General features: G+C 39.7%; 2 protein-coding genes across 2 annotated transcripts; both read right to left on the reverse strand.

The window, feature by feature from the left end:
• Positions 1-243: 243 nt before the first annotated feature.
• Positions 244-3,793, reverse strand: LOC115736389 (diacylglycerol O-acyltransferase 2D-like). The gene is made up of 9 exons (XM_030668082.2): positions 3,293-3,793; positions 3,099-3,173; positions 2,892-2,977; positions 2,338-2,444; positions 2,094-2,249; positions 1,206-1,292; positions 863-960; positions 696-783; positions 244-403 (listed from the first exon to the last, which is right to left on the reverse strand). The coding sequence occupies exons 1-9, from the start codon at positions 3,487-3,489 to the stop codon at positions 302-304; spliced, it is 996 nt and encodes a 331-aa protein (XP_030523942.1). The 5' UTR covers positions 3,490-3,793; the 3' UTR covers positions 244-301.
• An 8,181-nt stretch (positions 3,794-11,974) lies between these two features.
• LOC115736465 (vacuolar iron transporter homolog 4-like) lies at positions 11,975-12,924 on the reverse strand. The gene has a single exon (XM_048273029.1). It carries the CDS (start codon positions 12,922-12,924, stop codon positions 12,046-12,048), a length of 879 nt encoding a protein of 292 aa, XP_048128986.1. The 3' UTR covers positions 11,975-12,045.
• Positions 12,925-19,996: the final 7,072 nt, after the last annotated feature.

The raw sequence follows: 19,996 nt of genomic DNA on the forward strand, positions 1-19,996 counted from the left end.
TCAAATTTATCCACTCTAATAGAAATTCACAAACATTTATTTATGTGACTCGTCAGCTTTCTCTCACTGGGCTATCTAAAAGTTTTAATTTACCAACTTCCATTTAAGTTGCCTCCAAACCATTGTCATAGATTTATTCATGAGAAGAAAGAGAGGGACTGCCTTTGCTTCTCCCAAATGTGCAGTATTATCTTCTATTGTGATAATCTTTGAAGGATCTTATTGACTTTGGTAAATGTTCCGACTTACTACGGTGACTTGATAAGCATCCCCACAAAGTGCGCTGCCGGTTGCGATCGGCTCAAAGAACTTTCAGCTGAAGATCAGGATACCCAAGTCGCGCGTTGTGCCTCTCGAAAAGATCTCTCATAGCTTCAACAAACAGACTCTGAACTTCCTTTACCTGAAATTAAGTGAGAGCACATAAGTGATGCATCGAACAATGTATATGAAAGCGCCTCCAAAAACAGTGGAGACTGCGGCGACTTGTAACGGAGAGAAGCCGGCCTTCAGGAAAACACAGCGAAACAAGGACTAATCTACTTGTCCTGGTAAGTGGCAAAACAGTAGCCAACCTTGCATAAACGGTCTCGAATTCTATCCTTCCTCTGGTTTTAAACATGCTCTTATTTGCATTCCTAACAAAGAGATGAACATTAGGTAATCACAAAGCAAAGTGCAATTACTATTCATACCTCTTCAATGGTGGGGTTCGGGTTCCTCTTGCACTCAATCGGTTTCCCTACCACCACGTGCATCGGCCGCTGGAAGGGTAAAGGAGTCCTGTATGCAAGCAGAGAACCATGTCAAAGACGATGAGGCGAACTGAGCGCACAACGTACACGTCTCCAATAAAACTTACCCAAGAATTCCCCAAAAGAAAATCGGGGTGAACTTGATAGCCCTGGACGTTTGCAAGAAAATCCTCCCGCTGGGCTTCCACCACTTATAGACATGGGACTGCATGTTTGCCGAACAATTCCAATTTGGAAAGAGAACCGGAAAGGAAGACAGAGGAAAGGAGCACAATGTGCAATCACCGGTTAGTCAATGCTTGCACATGGATTGGATGGGAGCACATAAGCATGAAATCAGTCGAACAAATGGATGCAGAAGAGTAAGGAAAGCATGATCAAATTCCAAGATGCAAAACATGGGAAAAGAGAAGAAGTGAAGGGTAAAAGGAGAAGCATAAAGAATAGTACTTGGCCGTAGCAGAAAACTGGAACCAGAGGTCGGCCCGTCTCCATTGCTATGCGGATGAATCCTCTTCTAGTTTTGAGGAATGCAATCTTTAAACAGTTGGAGGCCAAGTTAGTTCGAGTCCACAAAGTCACATGAAAATCTGAACTGTTCATCATCCTTCAATGCTTGTGCACTAGGGGGGGGTCGATGTATGCACGAATTTGCAGAAAATCCTTATGATTGGCATACCAAATTACGCTAATTGGATATTTTGTTCACGCTGTTTGCAGCATATATCTAGTCAGACAGTAGATAATCCTAGAACTAGAGGTAACGTGGTACTCTTGGAACGTGGAATGTCCTGCAATGTAATTACCTCCCTACTAAACAAAAACAGTACTGCGATATCAATCACGAAAGGCAGTAAATTTCCAAATGATTCTTTCAAGGGCATCTTTGTATGTTGATGTAAGGCACCAAACCTCCTTCAATATGCTTCTATGACGACTCCACTCCACCAATTTTTCATTGAACAATTCTCTTTCTCTCTCTTTGTCGAGATTGTGTTTAATTTTTTCTGTCCCCCTTTTGAGGAAATAGCAGTCAAAACAATGGCTATGACAGAGGTGAAGAGAATCTGTTACAAGGCATTTCAGGTCATGATCCACATTAGTCTTATCCGCTATCAGCTATTACTCCATAGGAAGTGAGGCACTTAGTAACATGAAACTTGCAGAATCATGTTGACTGCGGCATGGAAATTGCATTACCCAAAAGGAAAAAGTTATTTCGAAGACTGAAACCTAAAACATGCATGTTGATTGCAGGCAAGAGAATTCTAAATAAGTAGGAAATCCAAGTACATGAGACAACGATCGGAACTAAAAGAGAGAGTTGAGGACTCGAACCTCGCAGTCGTGCTCCATAAGAAATGTCTCCTGAACGCCACCAGGCACGATGATACAACTATAACCGGCTTCCAAAAGGGAAGCAAAATTTCTCCTCGTTGCTGGTGTGAGACCCAACCATGTCCAGATGTGCCTCACAATTGGTGTGTAGAAGACCTAATAAGAAATTAAGCAGATATTGAGAGGCATAGCGAAAGGTTTCGTAAAAACACAGTCTGCACACGATCGAGGATGAAATATTTACGGCAGTACTGGCGAGGACTTTTATCTTGTGGAGAGGCATGAACCCAGTAAGGTCAGCCAGCGCAACGACACCAATCGGCAGAACCGAATGAGGTTCGTAGCCGAATACTGCAAGGTAAAAGCACTACGCCTTCAGTCACCCCATTGGATAAACAAGGAGAAACAGATTTAAATGGTCATCAGGCTGCTCATAGGACTGTGGGATTCAAAAGCAGAGCCATACCCATTTTCAGAAGTGATGCGAACATGGACTCACAAAGCCACTGAGTCTTCGAAAGCATCAGATTGTGGCACACGGAACAGATGAGCACCCAATATATTACTTCACAACAAGCAAGCGAAACACAATACCTAATGCTCAAGAACTATGAGAAGAGAAATGTGCACTGCTATATTCTACCAGACTCTCCATCGGTCCCCTAGCATCTCATCGGGCAGTAGAGGTTCCCTAATTCTCTTTTCACAGAATTTAAGAAACACAAAAAGGCAAGAATTGACCGATTTTCAACCTTAAAAAGAGGAAACTACGATATTAAGGACTGTACTGGAACTGACCATAAGCCTGACTAGGATCAAAGGCTGTCATATCCTCCACGTGCAGGGTCAGCGGGAAATAACGGCAAGCATGCTTACATATGTACCTGCAGAAAAGAAAATTTCCAAATCCGCCTTCAAAAACCAGGAAACTAACAATAGCAATGAATCAACAATTCTGCATCATTACAAAGAAATCGAAACAGAGGGACCAACTGAGAAACCCACCTGGACAACTTCCGACCCACTTTGCTCTGATCGTCTATGGGAATCACCATAAAAGCCACGAGCAACCCAACCACTCTGGTCCATCAGAGAACCAGCAACAAGCAAACCCACGAGCAGAAAGCGAACATATTTAAACCCCCAAAAGAAGAAGAAGAAGAAGAAGAAGAAGAGGCAGAGAGACAGAGAGAACTAACAGGAGGGCTTTGGAGAGAGGAAGGAAGAGGAGAGAGAAGAGCACGAGTATGGCGTCGAAGTGGATCGCGCCGAGCCATATCAGCAGCGCCGTGACCGTGTGGAGCACGTTCGACGACGGGAATTGCTCTCTCCCGTTAAAGACTCGAAATTTCTCGGCCTGCTGTCCATGATTCATCTCGCTCTCGTCACCCATCATCACCGCCAAAGGTAACCACAGAATTACAGTTCTTGCTCAAGAGATTGTTGGCTCCCCAGCGTGGTTTCCGAGAGGCGACGTTGTTGGGGTTGATTCCATCTGGAGAAGTTATATAGAAGGCGTCTCGGGCTTTCCAGACGAAACTTGGTCCTCCCACGCTCCTCCATGCATGGTCGCATAATCATCGATGACGCAAATAATGTCGAGAAGAGACAAAAACTTATGAGAGGAGCAAAAGATGAGCAACGATTGTTTTTCTCTGTTGTCGCTGTTCATCTCGGAGTACCAAGTGGCCACGACACTCAACAGAGGAAAGCTTCGCTCCTTCTAGATATTAGAATTTGGAGATTCACCTTTCGTTTGGCACCTTCCGTTTCGCCGACGGGAGGACAAGAACTCGACCCTCCTCCGCTGATCCAGTAAAATCATGCAGTCATCCTGCAACATATGACATAAAAATTATTCACAGTCCTAAACCGATTGCATTTTTTTGCCAATTCAATATTAAATATTTAATTTTATCAATTAAGTCATAAAACTTTTCATATTTGACCAATTAAGTTCATCCAGCTAGTTTTGGCCGGAGACTACCGACGTGGACGTCGACCTAGGACATGAACAATTTTAATAACATTTCATCTAATTTTAATGTGTTTCTTTTATTTTTCCATTTCTTTTTTCATATCTTTGTTTATTTCTGGCCCGATGAAGGTATGAGGTGAGGGCCGGCACGCCCTTGCTGGCCACTGTAAAAAAAATAAAAGAAAAAAGGAAAAATAAAATAAAATCTAAAAAAAATTAAAATAGTATTAGAATCTATCCATGTCGGTGGCCTTCGGCCAAAATTGACTTGATGGACTCTATTGATGAACCGTAAAAAGGTTTCGTTTCTCACGTGTTTTCTACGGGTGCTCTTTAAGATGGGGTAAGTGCATCGACATACGTGTTAGATGTTTTTGCGGATGGGAGAAATGAAGGGAGTAGTCTATGTTGACATTGTTTTATTCAGGTTGGAGTTAAGAATATATGAAATATGGATGTTTTAAAAGCGGTGTTTTGCATATCAATTACTGTGCTTAATTAAGTTTAGGACTGAATTGGTAAAAGTGCAATAAGTTTAGAACTTTTTGATCAATTTTCTCTATATAACATCAAGTCCTAAAATTAACCAAACATTCATATTAGGTATGATGTGATGACAAAGAAAAGGAAAAATTACCAAAAAAGTCATAAACCTATTACAATTGTGTCAATTCAATCATATTGTTAAATTTAGTCCTAAGCCTTTTGCATTTGTATCAATTCAGTCCATTTGACCGGCCGTCGCCGATGTGGCATTGCCGGTGTTGATCAAATTTATTCCCAAAAATAAGGTAAAATTGAGAGAGAGAGAGAGAGAGAGAGAGAGAGAGACGCAGCTAGAGAGGGTGGCGGCTCTCATCCGGATCAAGCAATGGTCACCGGCCCTCACCTAGACTTGGCCGATGACCGCCGCTAGCAAGAGTCGGTCGCTAGTAGCGGACCTCGCTTGCGATCGGTGAGGGTCATCATGCCCCACCCCGCCGACCATCTCCCACCCTTGTCGACCTTTCTCAACAATGGTAGAAGGGCTGTTGCGAGTGCTTGCAGCCATCACCGCTCGCTTGTCTCTGTTTTTGTTACCTTCATTTTTAAATTTAATTTGAATAAAATTGAAATAAAAAATCAGATTTGGACAAAAAAAATTCACTTCGGTGCCGATAGCACCACATCGGTGCCTAAGGGTGATCAATTTCTGATCCGGTCCAATCCCCATGAACCGGGGATCGGACCGGAGGTCCCAGTTCTTAGTTTTTGGAATCGGGGTTCAGGCCGAACTGACAATTCCGGTCCGATTCTCTAGCAGTCCAGTGGATCGGTACCATATTCAGTTGGCTTTTGCCCATGTTTTCTCCAAGACCAAAAATCAAAGGTGGCCCGTCGTTCTCTTGCTTCCCCTCGTTCGCTTCCATCTTCACCCTCACAACTGTCATATGGACCACCTTCCTGCAACAAATCACGCCATGATCCATTACTCCAAGAAAGATAAGAGTGGAGTCTTGGTTTCGAAACAAATCAGAAGACTCAAAAGGCAAATGCAGAAGAAGATTTCCCTTAAAAACTGCGGTCTCTCCCGATGCATGCTCATCAAGACTCTTTGCCTTCCCTTGGATGCCTGAGCCTCAGGTGTTAGTTTCCTCAGAATCCTCCATGTCAAGCTTTGGCGCGGGAGAATTAGCAGCCATGAATATTGTGGGCCCCAAATTCCATTGCATCTTCACAAAAAAAAAAAAAAAACAGAAGAAAAGAAATCAAGAACCCCAGAATTTTAAGATTATGAAGATGCAGAAGCAGGAAAGAAGAGGTATGGATTGCCGGGGGACAAATCGGTTATTTGTCGAGCAGAAACTCATGAACTTCGAGTCACACGGGGTGACTCGTGTCTGGGGCAAAGGAAAAAGATCGAAAGAGGAGAGCGATTTTAGAGGTTGAAATTTTTAAAAATAAAAATAAATATCGGTCCGGTTTGTCCGATTCCCCCACTGTAATTGAGAACCGTACTGCCTAGGAACTGGGAATAGGACCAAATCGGCCGGTTTGGTTCGGTCCAAGCGGTTCTCGGTTCGGTTGGTTCATTTTGCTCACCTTATCAATGCCGATAGACTAAATTGACCGAATTAATACAAATATAAAAATGTTTAAGATTAAATTGGAAAAAAAAGATTTAGGACTGAATTGATTAATTACAATGGACTATGACTGTTTTCGTCATTCTCCCCAAAGAAACAATAGTAAACTTGCATGTATTCCAGATTGAATTTATTGAATGATGTTAATTGAAGTCACGCGAAATCTAAGTGGACCCACTATTAGTACGTATGTTACACTCATCTAATAGTTTCTAGCTCCTTGAAAAAAATGCATAAATCCTTAAAAAAAAAAAAAAAAAACCAGCTCTAGGTACAATTGCAATTCTGTATTGGAACTTTTTCTTTTTTCCAAAAAGAAAATCACCAATTTTTATTAAAGGGCCTGTTTGGTTCAGTTTTGAAAAAATGTCCTTGGAAAAATGCAAATATTTTTGGGCTAAAGGGGATTTCCTAAATCTGAATAATATTTAGTAAAGTGTATTTTAAAAATACATTGGAAATCAAATTTGACGTAAATGTTATTTGGTAAAAAAAATACCCTTTGTAAATAATTAGATTTTTTTAATTATTTTTCATTTTTAATAATTTTCATTTTTAATTACTTTCTTTAAAAAAAATTTCTCTTTTTTTCCTTCTTCCTTCTTTAATTTCTTCTCAACCGGTCGCCGTCCACAGCGATGGCCCGCGACCAATCATAGGCCAGGCTCATCCTCGCTCCAACCTCGCCGGATCTTGCGAGCCCCATGCCATATCGAGTGAGGCCGAGGCTCGCGTCGCGGAGGTCCGCAGCAGTAACAAGGACTCGTTCCAACAATTCCAAACCTTGAGCCCCATCTCAGTCCTCGAGACCAGTAGCTCCTGCTCGGTCGAGAACAAGCTTGGGCCATGCAACCGAGATCCGGTGTGGCCGAGGCTTGCGTTGTTGAGATCCAGCAGCTCCTCTTCATGTGGCCAAGCTCTTCTGCCCGCGTGTCATGGCTGATTGTTGGCTGGCCGCCTTCACCGAGGTCTGCGGTCAGCAAAGGAAGAAGGAAGTAGGAGAAAAGAAAAAGAAAAAAATAAAGAAGAAAATAAAATAAATAAAATATTATAGTTGTATTTCGAAAATGCAACTTTGCAAAGTATCTCAAGAGCTACTTTGGGCTAAAGGCTTTTAGGCGCCTTTGAAAATGAAGTTGCATTTCTCCAAAGTTGAGCAAAAAACTAACCAAACATTATTTGTATTTGGCAAAAGGACTTTAGAGCCCCAAAGCCCCTTCCAAATGCTGAACCAAATAGGCCCTTAGCCTCAAATTTTCCTCTATTAACCCACTGTTCAAAAATCACAACTGGTTTCCAAAAAATAACAGCAACATGGCGAGTCAAAGATTCATTATCAAAGCATGCATATTGTGACATCGTGAATTTAACTCGCCGTGGTATTGTCCGCTTTGGCCCGTACCATGTCAAGCCTCACAGCTTTATCTTTTGGCGTACGGGTGAGCGCCTTTTCAGGCGGTTACCCATATTGGGAGTGCTCTCACTTGAGCATGCTTAATTTTGTAACTCCAAAGCTAAGCACTGCAGTTATGTTAAAAGGCGCCTCTAATTCAAGTTTTCACACACACATTCCAAAATTGCATTCCTCCTGTTTGGTGCATGGTTCGATTCATTCACTTGAGCATGCTTAATTTTGTAACTCCAAAGCTAAGCACTGCAGTTATGTTAAAAGGCGCCTCTAATTCAAGTTTTCACACACACATTCCAAAATTGCATTCCTCCTGTTCGGTGCATGGTTCGATTCATTCCTGCCCTATTTGCTATCCCGGAAACCTTCTAGGAGTTGATCCTTGTCCATGCTATCTAGCCCCGGCGACCACTTCTTACCCTTGTCGGCTTGGGTCGTTACACATATTAATCACCATCCTTAGAGACAACGACTGCCATAATTTTGAAGAAACCAAAGAAGATTTTTGGACAGAGGATTAACATGGGAAAATCTAGAACTAGTGTGCAAGTTGATGAATTTATTTTTGGTTAAAAGCCACCAAAAACCTCAAACTATGCCCACCATGACAACCTAAACTTTTTTTTTTGTGACATCCAAAAGCTCATACTCGTACCCATGCGATATATTCACCCCTAACTTGTATTCTTGTGACATATTTACTCCAAAATAATTTTTTTGACAAAAAAAAATCTAGACTTATATCCATTTGACACAATACCCCAAACTTATATTTATGACACAAAAAATCTGAAACTTAGACCCATGCTACACATTTATCGTCCGTCAAGATTTCTTTTACTTTTTTCTTTCTTCCTTCATTGGTTGCATCCTTGCCATTGTCACCGCTACAGTCCTCACCGTCGTTAAACCAAGGAAGAAAACAAAAAGGGAGTTTAAAGAGAAAAGAAAAAGAAACCGATACAAGAAAATCATACATTAAGTTGACATACTTTTGCCACGTGATTGCCACGTTAGTACCATTTGATATCCGTCATCCATATAGGCAACCACATAAAACTTTTAGCAGTGTTTGTTAATAGAATTTTGATGAAGGGTACAAAGTTGGAGTAAATGCTATGTTGCACTGACACGATAAGCGACACGCGACACGACACGCCGACACGTGATTTCTAAATAAATAAAAAAAATTGACACGTTAGGACACGTTATATATTTAATATATAAATATATATAATAAATTAGTATTTTTATGATTCCATCTGTTTTTCGTTTTTTATTCCCTAAAAAAGAATAAAAGAAAAATTATAAAAATTACTAATACAGAAATGAAAACCCAATTAAAACAAAATAAATTCAAAAAAATATCACTAAAAATTAAAGCCTCTCTCTATAACTCTAAACCCTTTTCTCTCTTTTTGTTTCAGTTGTCATAACATACTTTTATTCAGTTGGAAGAATTGCCAGCCCAGGCCCTTCGGGCCACTGCACGATTAGAGATAAGAGTCGTGGGAGCCTCCCTCTCAAAGTTCTCATCTGTAACCCTGCATTCTCCTCTTCCTTCCTCCATCGTCCTCGTCGCCATCGCAGCCGATAGCAGGAAACCCTAATTCTTTATCGCGGTGGATCCCCAATCCACCCAGTTCCAGCAGGCGTAGCTCGCGATGGTCCTCAACCCCGACCCCTCCCACTTTGAAACCCTAGCCTCCCATGGCGAGGCTGCGAGGCAAGGTAGAGCCGAGAGCAAAGAGACAGAGAGGAGAGAAAGATGAAATTAGGTTAGCGATTTGAGGCTTTCAGTTTTTGGTTTCACTTAACTTGAATTTCCCAAATTATCCCGGGGACAGGAGTGTCCAAGCGTGTCCCTTTCGCTGACTGTGTGTCAGAAGCACCGAGTGTCTGAGTGTGTCGGACACTGACACGCGTCCAACGAGCAAAAAAATTGGCCCTCACTCTCGCGTCCGTGTTACATGAAAAAAATATGTCACACGAGTATAAATTTGGAGTAAATGTATCGTACGAGTATGAATTTAGAATAAAAAATTGTCACATGCGTACAAATTTAGAATTTTGGACATAGAAAAAAAATTTAGGTTGTTGTACGAGCACAATTTTGGAACTTATGATGTAAAAAACAAAAAAATTAAGATGCATCTGTAACCATGGCATAGTTTGACTTCTTCTTTTTTTTTTTTTTGGCTTTTTCCCTTTATGTTTAGACAAAAGAAGTTCTTGACATGATTTAGATTGGACATAAATATTGGGTATTTTCTTTTAGAATTAAGCCTTAAAAAAAAGGAAAACTTTCTTCTGGATCCACGTCACTGATACCGCACGTCAAACGCTTTGGTGGAAGAATTGCTTGAATTTCGATTATTTGGTGGAAGAATTGCTTGAATTTCGATTAAAAATGCATCAATTGTAAAGGTCAAAAAAAAAAAAAAAAAAAGGAACGAAGGTTAAGAATGCCGCACGTACACCTTTTTTTTTTTTTCCAAAAAAATTATTCTTCATTTGTAGAATATATTCTTAAATTTTAACGGAAAAGTAATGGGTAAAAACCCACTTATCGATTGTGCTTAATCCCAAACAAACATGTCCTTTCTGACCAACTAATCAATCATGGAACACTTAGGACAATCATTCTGTTCCAAAAAGGTGATTCTGATTAAAATAAATTTTTTCGATTCTATTCATTGGATGAGTTTTAGAGAATGAGAACGAGTTTGATAACTATTCAAAATTTTTGTTTCTGAAATAGAAACGAGTTTGATAACTACATAAAATTTCTGTTCACAGAAATAATTGATCTTTCCAATTTTTGTCATTTAAGTCAAATAATTACTTAATTATTTTGTGAAATTTCATCATACATTTCGAATTAATCGAAGATTAATTCATATTGATTCTATTGTATAACATATTGCATATTGAAATGTAAAAATAAATATCAAGAATCATCAAGAGTCATTTTCATCATTTATTGTGGTATTTCATTGAACTCTTTTGAGCAAGCGGACAACCGACAGAAGTGACACATTCATTTCTATAAGAAAAATGCACTTCATTGCCCTGCATTGTGTGCGTTTTTTATTCTAGGAAATCAAATCTCAGTCTTAATTCATCAAAAACTTAAGAACGAGATCTTGCTAAGTGTTCACGATGATTATTTTTGTCCTTATCTAAAAAATTTTAAAACTAGACTAAGCCTAAAGTACATGAACCTAGGCAAATTACAACCAATGAAATCAAGTGTGCAATCAAGGAATCATAGAATTGATAAATCACATCATAAAATCCTAATGAAGCCCTAAGGGTTTAGAGAAATGTAATTCGAGTTTAATTGCAAAGGTGTTTATGATTTTTCTAAAAAAAAGAACAAAATCTATGCAATATAGGAAATCTAGGCCCAAATTTTTTAAAATGAGGTTAAACTAGCATAATCTAAGTTTTTTCTATTTTTAGGGATTTTTTGAAAATTTTCTAGAATTTTTTCAAATTTTTTAGAATTTTAGAATTTTTTATTTTTTATGTAAGATTTTATTATCATATAGTTTTTCTTTGAAAATGAGACCTCGTTCTATTTTAGGTCAAGGAAAAATTGAGAGAAATGAAAAGAAAAAGTGAGAGATGTGAGACTTTATTCTGTTTGGTGATACTCAAAAGTGATTTTTTTTCCGGAATCAACTTTTTTTTTTGTTCTTGTTTTTGCTCCAAAACTGTTTTCGAGAACAAAATCGGAATCATTTACGCTACGAAATATGATTCTCATCTTTTTTTATTCTGGAAAACAGAATTAGAGAACCATAATGGTTACTATGGAGGCCCTTATTGTTGATGCCTTGTTATATTAGATCATTGGACTTGATGGCCTAGGGAGAGTCCTTGAATCAAATTTAATTCACCCAAGATATATTGCGCAACAAAAAGCTTATTTAATATTATATATACAAATTTTTCTCTTTCATATCGTATATTACACTACGTATGAAATCTCTAGTCTCAAGTTTGTTGAGGAGTGATTCATATTTTCCATTGACATGAAGGTTAAGGGGTCACCCCGGTTGGTTATAGGGGTAGCGTTTTCAGAAAGCTTGGACACTTTTATAATTTAAACCCGTATTTTATTAGTAATTTGAGTTGGGTCCATAAATAGCTATTATTGAATATAATCTCTCTCTTATAATTGAGAGTTGTGATTGAGAATGTTAATTATAGTAAAATGAACTTTTGAATGTAGTCTTAATTTAAGGACATTATGTCTCGATTTTCTCGTTATCGTCTTTGGAAGAAGACAGAATATGAAAAGCAGCGGTGCATCTATGTGCATCATCTATTAAGTATCCAAGTATCAATGAAGAAGACAAAGAATAGAAAGGAAGCAGTGTATTTATCATCAACATAGATAATTTGACAACCCAGAAATGGCCACCATTGAAACTACTTAGCATCATCGTCTCCGTCGAAAGGCTTGAGCAACCCGTAAGTAACTCCCATGGCAATCCACCCACCCACTAAAATCCTCACCGCGGAGACTTTCACTGGCGAGCCACCGAGATGAGCTCCGATGCCTCCGAACAGAGCAAGAGCTATGGATGCAACCGCCGCGACAATCGCGACTCTGAGCGTTTGTTGAGCGACAAAGATGGCCGGCAACAGAGGAAACAACGACCCGCAAAGGAAAGCCAAGGCAGACGCAGCCGCGGCTTTGTAAGGGTTGGGTAAAGCTTCTTCTCCGTCGATTGCTTCCTGCTTTGCTTTCGCAGCGTTTTCGGCAAGCACCTTAAGCGCAGGCGAGGTGGGCGAGAATAGCGTGATCGACTGAGGCTCCACCACCATCACCGGGGACCCCTTTTCCGGTATTTCGCATATCAACATCCTCCGGCATGGAGTGCTTCTGGATGGGGTCCGTCCAGTGGGCTCAGCCGAGCCGGTCTCGTCGTGCTTAGTAGCAGTGACGGTGATCTTGATCTCTTCTGGCTTTTCCGTCTCTGTCACGGAGTCGCGCTTCTTGAGGTTCACCTGCTCGATATCCCTCTGCGTCGAGACCGAGACAAACTCGCCAACCGCCATGCTGAAAGCGCCCGCGAGAGCCCCCGCAATGCCCGAGAGAACCATGGACCGACGATCATCCTTCGCAGCGCCGACCCCGAGCATCAACGACGTCGTCGAGAGCAGCCCATCAATAGCCCCAAGAACGGCGGCTCGGAGCCACTGAGCTCGCCGAAACAGTTCAGTCCTCCGCGCTTGGGTCTCAGCCTTCCCCTCCGCTACCGTCGGAAGCTTGCTCTGCCCGCCAGGCGTCTGCGACAGGTCCATGAGAAGCAACTTCGGAGCACGATGGCGAAGTGTCTTTTTGAGTGGAGGAGGGAGAGTGTGGCCTGATTCTGGAATCCACACGCCGAGCGCGTGGTGGGCATATAAAGAAGACAACGTGGGTTTGAGAAGATGAAAGAGACACACAAGCTCTGCTTAGGTGGTGACGGCTTGGCGTGAAAGCGGACAAAAAAGCAGAATCGTGAACGTTGAGCTCTAAGCGAAAATAAAACCAGAAAACTCACGTTTCGTGTCCGAGAGCATAATATGCCGAAACCTGGGACGGCCTACCTGACATTTTCTCATCAGTAACGAGGTAAGAAGTGACCATATTCTTTTGCTAAAGTCCAGAAACGGTGTAAACCACACAAGGCATTCCTGTTTTCAGTTAGGCATTGCTGAATAATCATAGACAGAACATAGCAATGCTGCAATGGTAGTAATAATAGTTATAGTGATGATGTGAAGCATACGAGTACGTTTGTGAAAAATATTCCCCCTTTCACCCGTGTTTTGAAAATCATCTCGCGAAAAAGTCATAATCCTAATGCAATTGTGTCAATTCGATCTTAAATTTTTTTGTGTTTTCAATACAGTTCTAAACCTTTTGCGTTTGTGTCAATTCCGTTTATATGGCCAATTTTAGCTAGAAATCATTGACGTGGACGTCAATCATTCTACATGCAAGGCCGATGCTGACTTGGAATCATTTTAATGGTGTTTTGATTTTTTAAATATTTTTTTTTATCTTTTTTTTTTGTGCATTTTCTCTTCTTCTTCTTTTCCCTGTAATTAGGGTCGGCCCAAAAGCAAACGCCCTTGCCAAATCAGGCCAAGCAAGGGCACCGCGGCCCTCGTCGATCCTAAGATAAGGGGAAAAATAAAGTAAAGAAAAGAATATAAAAAGGAAAAAATTACAAGAAAATTTAAAATATTATCAAAATTTATCCATGTCAGTATCGATTGTGTCACTTAGGATATCTAATAACCACAACAACGTCTTTTGATTTTAGCCAAAACGACTTAGTTGGCAAAATGTGAAAATATTTAGGAAAAATTAGTGAAAAAAATAGGGTCTATGACTGAATTGACACAATTTAAATTGGTTAAAGAGTTTTTTGGTAATTTTTACAAGGAGTACAAGAGTTGAAATTGGGAAATTAATATATCATAATTGGACTATAACTCATTGGGTGAAGCTATTGAGTTGATGCGTATTTCATTGGGTACATTAGAGGGCTCGGATCAAGCTCCATCTTGATGATCTTCTCAGGTAAATGTATTAGATTTCAGCTACGCGCTTCCCCAACAATAATTTGATGCAAGCATATGAGAAGGATTGATACAGTGGCAGACACGAAATTTCGAATTTTACGCGTTCTTTACATACATGTGATCTCCCTTCATCTATAAATGTAACATTTTGTGTTGAACATCCCCTCTTGTCATTCCTAATCCGATTTTTATAGGTATCAAAGCATCTCGCATTACTTATTTACGATTTTATATGATTTTGTTTATAGACATGTGGTGTTTCCGGCGATCTTACTTTTTCTCTGTTCTTCTTTTTTCCCCCCTTGATTTGGTTGAAAGTTCTATTGATCTCTCCCAATGTTTTGCAGCATGTTTCCTAGCATGAAGCACAGAGGAACAGCATCCCTAAAACCTGTTCGACAATTTTTGGCATTGGATGCAACGGTTAGATCAAATACCTAAGAACCTACGACGTCTCACTAGACAAATCGAATTCTTATATCCTTGTCTCGGTGTCTCTATACGGTGAGAACGAATGTGACATATCTAAACATGTATATATTTTTTTGTTTTGCTAAAAGATAGATCTAAACGTATACCATCATGAGTTTATTACCCTGCGGATTTACTTGTGAAAAACTTAAATATTAGACTACGACCTATGAACTAATAAGGATATTTTGAATGGAAAATTTAGCAAAAAACACATAAAGTCCAAACAGTATTGAAGAAGCACATAAAGTCAATATTTTAATTTAGTTCTAAATCTTTTGACAAGTTGCCAAAAAAGCTTTTTGGTCAATTTCAGCTGAAATTATTGACATAGACAACGGCAATCAAATGTGGCACAGCAACATTGACATGGAAGATTTTCTCCATTTCCTTTTTCCTTTTTTTTTTTATTTTCTTCCGCCGATCATTGAGGTCTCAATGATGGCCAGTGTCCGTCGACCATAAGTGATGGTTGCAGAGGGGGTGGCGAGGGTGACCCTTGCTTATGGCCAATTGCCAACCATTGCCGAGGGCCTACGACCAGCAAAAGGAACTAGGAAAAAAAAAGGGCAAAAAGAAGAAGAAAAGAAAAGAAAATTACAAAATTACAAAAATTGTTCACATCTTAGTCATCCCACGTAAAAAGAATGGTTAAACTTGACTTCCACGTCAGTTATTTCCAGCCAAAATTAGTTGAAAGAATTACATTAGCAATCGTCAAAAGGTTTATAACTGAATTGGTCAATTACTTCTTGTTGGTGAGGGACGGAGGAGGCTAGGTTAGCTGAAAGATGATTGTCGGTTCACACAAGATATGGACCAAATTGTTTAGGACAAAATTGACATATATGCAATAGGTTTTTGCCTTTTTTGGTAATTATCTCTATTTTTTATTTACTAATTTATTTTTCCAGCACGTGTAATTTTGTAATGAGACTTGACGTAAGCTTCAGATTAGTTTTTAAATCCCATCCTTCTTACAGTTCGACTCAAAGTTTTAAAGACGAAGACGTAATCACGGTCTTTGTTTTGTGGGCCGTGAAATTCTGTGTACATGTTTCGACCAAAAATACAAAAGTTTTGTATATATGAAGGATATTTTGGACCTAAACAAGTCCTAAAATTACTTTGTATGTACTTTTTGGGACGTAAAATTCGAGGGTATTCTCTTGAATATTTTTTTATATTTTTTCTTTTATTTTTTTGGATGAAGGCCGACAAGGGCATCAAGCGGCTACGCCATCGCAGGCCACTAGATGAGGGCGTACAAGGCCCTTGCCGACGCTCGGTAAAAAGAAAATAAAAAGAAACCCAAAAAATTATATAAAATTTAAAAAATCACTAAAACATTATTGAAAAATGTCCACATCAACATCAATAATGTCACGTAAGATGGCCGAAATTCACAGGTTCTGACAAAAATTGATTTGATGGGATCAATTGACAAAACATGAAAATGTTTAGGACTGAATTGACACTATTAAAAAGGTTTAAATTAAATTGGTACAAATGTAATAGGTTTAAGACTTTTTTAGTTGTCATGCCCATCTTTAAAGTGAAAAGGTTGGTGAGGAGCTGGCGTGTCGTGTCCAATCTCTATATTCCTCTATTTTTTGGTCCATCTACATTTCTCTATTAGCTCTGCATCACTAAAACAAATTTTAGCCAGCATCAATTTGGGCAGAACCCCCGATGTGTTTGCTACAACATAGCATTGAATTTTTTCATAACTTGAAATAGGGCCAACAACTAAGCCGGCGGGCCTACTATAAAATTATCCAGAACCAAATTGTTCCTAATCACACAACCTTGCAGGCCGTAATATGTACGATTAGTACCCAGCCATAATCTACGTTTTTTGTAAGTAGTAAACCAGTTACAATAAATATCATATGATAAGAACACCCTAATCGTCTATGGTCACATGCACGACGGTTTTTTCATTATCTATGCTCTCCTTAGCAACGTTTGTCACACTGCTTGTGGCATCTTGCCTATACCTTTAATGACAATCTTTCCTCATGTGCCCCTTCTTGTGTTATTCAAAGCACTAGACACGATCTTTAGACTTCTTACAACACTGCTTTGACCTTCCTTTACCTCTGTTGTTAAACCACCCCCCCCCAAAAAAAATGTTCATTTCTACCGCAAATCACTAGTCCCTAGGTTACATCACAAGTGACTGTAATTTCGCAGCTTACTCTATCATTCCTTAGAGAACGAGGCGGATTTTATCTCTTTTCAAAGTAATTGTAGTACACCCCATCCTGCTATCTGGTCATCGGCCATCATCATGGCTTTTCAAAAATAGGAAATGATTTTCCCCACTATTGAAGGTGTTTTTCCATCGGTGGAAGTTTCCTTAACTAGTTTTTTTTTTCCTGTGAACCAAACGACAAAAATTTGAAAAGCTTTTTCTTGAAAGTTATTTTCCATGAAACAAACGGAACCTTAATAGATCTTGCAATTCAAATCTAACTTGATAAGAAGAAAAACAAGAGAAATCAACAAGAGACAATAAGGAACTTGGTTCAAGTGTGGGTACCTACTTCACAGGGAGAGACAATTGCAAAGATTCCACTATCGATCATGGAGTTACCAAATTACCATCACTCAAGTTTGTCCCCAAAAAAAAAAAAAGTTCGTCCCAAGCCCCAAGATTCCACCAAAAATTCTCAATTGCAACTCACTATCCCTCACAATATTCAAATTCACTAAGAGAACCTACACACTCAATGAAAGTTCTATGACGTAACATACGAACAAAATGGTATAAGAACACTAGAAGTGTCAAAAGTTTCGCACGACGTTCACTTTAGTGTTAAAAGTTTTTGTCAGCTCATTAAATATCAAATTAGAGAAAAAACGATCACTTAAGTGCCGCACATATTAGACAACGAATCCAAGCATCTCTTCGGAGGTCAACTAGGTTGAAGTCAAACATTTGTTCTAGCCGAATCAAATGACTCAAGCCAAAATTCTGCTTTCTTTTCCTTTAATTCCGAGATTGTCCTCATGACACAAGTCGGGTCGGATTTGGCAACCAGGAGTTCAAGCACGTGACATGATTTAATACATCTTCATTGTTATTCTCGCATAAAAGGCCAAACAAGCTGCAGATACTGAAAACCAAGACAAGATTTTTGTATATGTACAGATCAGAGTTAGTTTGTCGATGCCCCCAACTCATGAACTAATGTTAATGGTCCTTATCATTCTGTGTCAATTCTGGATCCTGGATGAGCACAAACCAATGAAGACAAGAAAGATAATGTTTTTTAACAACGTTTTCTTTAGAAATGTCCCTCCTCGAGGCCAACTTACTCGGGATTTCGCGATAGGTTCTAGATTCCAACGTGGATACTGAAAGTTTGTGTGGATCTGTGGAACTGAATCAAAGGTTGTTGACGTGCAAGCTCTGGTGGAGAAACGAAAAGGACCGCTTACCTCTCACTAGAAGAAGCAACTCCTTCAGAGCAATAAAAATCTGCAAAGACTTCGACTTGATCTGGCTTAGGACAACGACTCTCGTATAGTTCACATCAGAAGGTTCCAACAAGGTGTTTCGTGTCGTAGGTATCGAAAAATCTTGTGCTTGGCCAATGGTCAACTATTGGAATTGTAGAAATCTATAATCCGCGTTTACCTCAGCCCTGACATGGGCATCTTGAATCTTGCTTTGCTCTTCACAAAAAGGACAATCTTCCATTTGGTGTTAAACAGTTTGTACGTTCTTCTGGTGACTAGCGCTTGTCTGCTCCTCTGTAAACAGGCTCAAGAATTTACTCTGTCATTCATTGTTTTCTTGGAATGGTTTTTTTTTTTTTTGGCAAGGATTCTTGGATTGGTTTTTTTTTTTTGGTAAAAAGGATTCTTGGATTGTTTTTCATCTCTGCAGAATTGGTAAAAATGAGACTAAGCCAGAAAACCCGAGACGCCGTGACAACAAATTTTAAACTGAATCCTCATTTTTTTCCGGCCGAAAAATGTCAGGAAGTTCCTTCCTTTGGGCCATCATTCTGTACGGATTGGATGGACATTTTGCTAGGTTGATTTGGAGTGGATCTAGCAACGAAGGTTTAGACTCTAAAGGTTTTGGTCAATTTCTTGATACCAGTTTGAATTCTTTCATTCATTGCTGTTGCAGCTACTCTGCAATATAAGGGAAGCTTCACATACACTCTGAAGTCTGAACTATGAAGCTTTGACTTTAACAAAGTCAGACTTGCTCACCGCAGATTTTACTGGTCTAAAATCTTTATCCCCTGAAGCTTTGATGAGGAAATAGCCTATGCAGTTTCCTCAAGCTTCCCAGTTTAAGTGCATAAACTGACTGATAGTCCTCTAGGAACAACATTTCTGTCTGACTATTAGGTTGATATGCGAGCATCAATCTTTTCATTTCATTATTAATGTGATGAAACTGTGTCCAACGGCCAACTTTGGAAAGTCATCAAAAGAAGAGAAGCTTAAAGGTACCATCTTTATAAAGTTGCTTAACAATAATTGTCTTTATTCGATAATCACAAACACAAAGCAGAACTGATCCGATACCCACAAGGAAAAGCTAACCTTTTCTCGATCCGATCCCGTGATCGAAAGAGATCTAATTCTCAGGAGAATGATATCACGACGTTTCTCAAGTGGGAACTCACCAACCCCTATATTAGTTTTTCCGCCTTTTTGTTACTTTATAGGGAGGGCACGTTATCTGTAAAGACAGAAGACAGGTGCATGAGCAAGAGCTTGGAGAGAATATTTGTTAACTATGGTTGAACTTCAATACTAAGCAGGAATCACAGAGTAACCAGGCTGGCAGCTTTCTTTAGTGTGGATAACAATTTGTGTCTTTATCAAGCCACATCATCTTCCACAACAAATCTGTTCGCACCAGCAGAACTTGTCATACTAAACGCTACTTGTGCGGGATTAACTCCGAACCTCGAGCGAATCGATGAACTACGGATTGTCTGAACCGATTGTCTCCGATAAAATCTGGTCTTTTCTCTTCTTTATGTCAAAATAACGAAGTTCGAAAGAACCCCTTAACATGATGGCCGCACAAAGATGGTTCCGCACGACTGGCAAATTAAATAATGTCCTGGATGGTTACGCGAGCTTAAAAATGGTAATCGTCGATATAGTTGCCAAAGAATGCCCCATGTGCCCAGCGAATCGATCGGCTGTTTGACCTGCGAAGCCATTTGACCTTGTTCACGTCAATGGCTGAAGCAAAGGATTTCACAGTTTCTTCTGAGAAGAGCTCAAACAAGGGAAACGGTCCCAACGGCCAGGATCACACGGGACTCGGTCCAGATCAAAACCATAT

The sequence above is a fragment of the Rhodamnia argentea genome, chromosome 11 (genome assembly GCF_020921035.1).
Source record: "Rhodamnia argentea isolate NSW1041297 chromosome 11, ASM2092103v1, whole genome shotgun sequence".
Taxonomy (NCBI): domain Eukaryota; kingdom Viridiplantae; phylum Streptophyta; class Magnoliopsida; order Myrtales; family Myrtaceae; genus Rhodamnia; species Rhodamnia argentea.

Coding starts and splice junctions, on each gene's coding strand:
- LOC115736465 (XM_048273029.1), bottom strand. CDS start 12,924: ATGGACCTGTCGCAGACGCCTGGCGGGCAGAGCAAGCTTCCGACGGTA.
- LOC115736389 (XM_030668082.2), bottom strand. CDS start 3,489: ATGATGGGTGACGAGAGCGAGATGAATCATGGACAGCAGGCCGAGAAA. Junction 3,174..3,292: donor CCTCTCTCCAAAGCCCTCCT/GTTAGTTCTCTC, acceptor CTGATGGACCAG/AGTGGTTGGGTTGCTCGTGG. Junction 961..1,205: donor CAGTTTTCTGCTACGGCCAA/GTACTATTCTTT, acceptor GCAAACATGCAG/TCCCATGTCTATAAGTGGTG.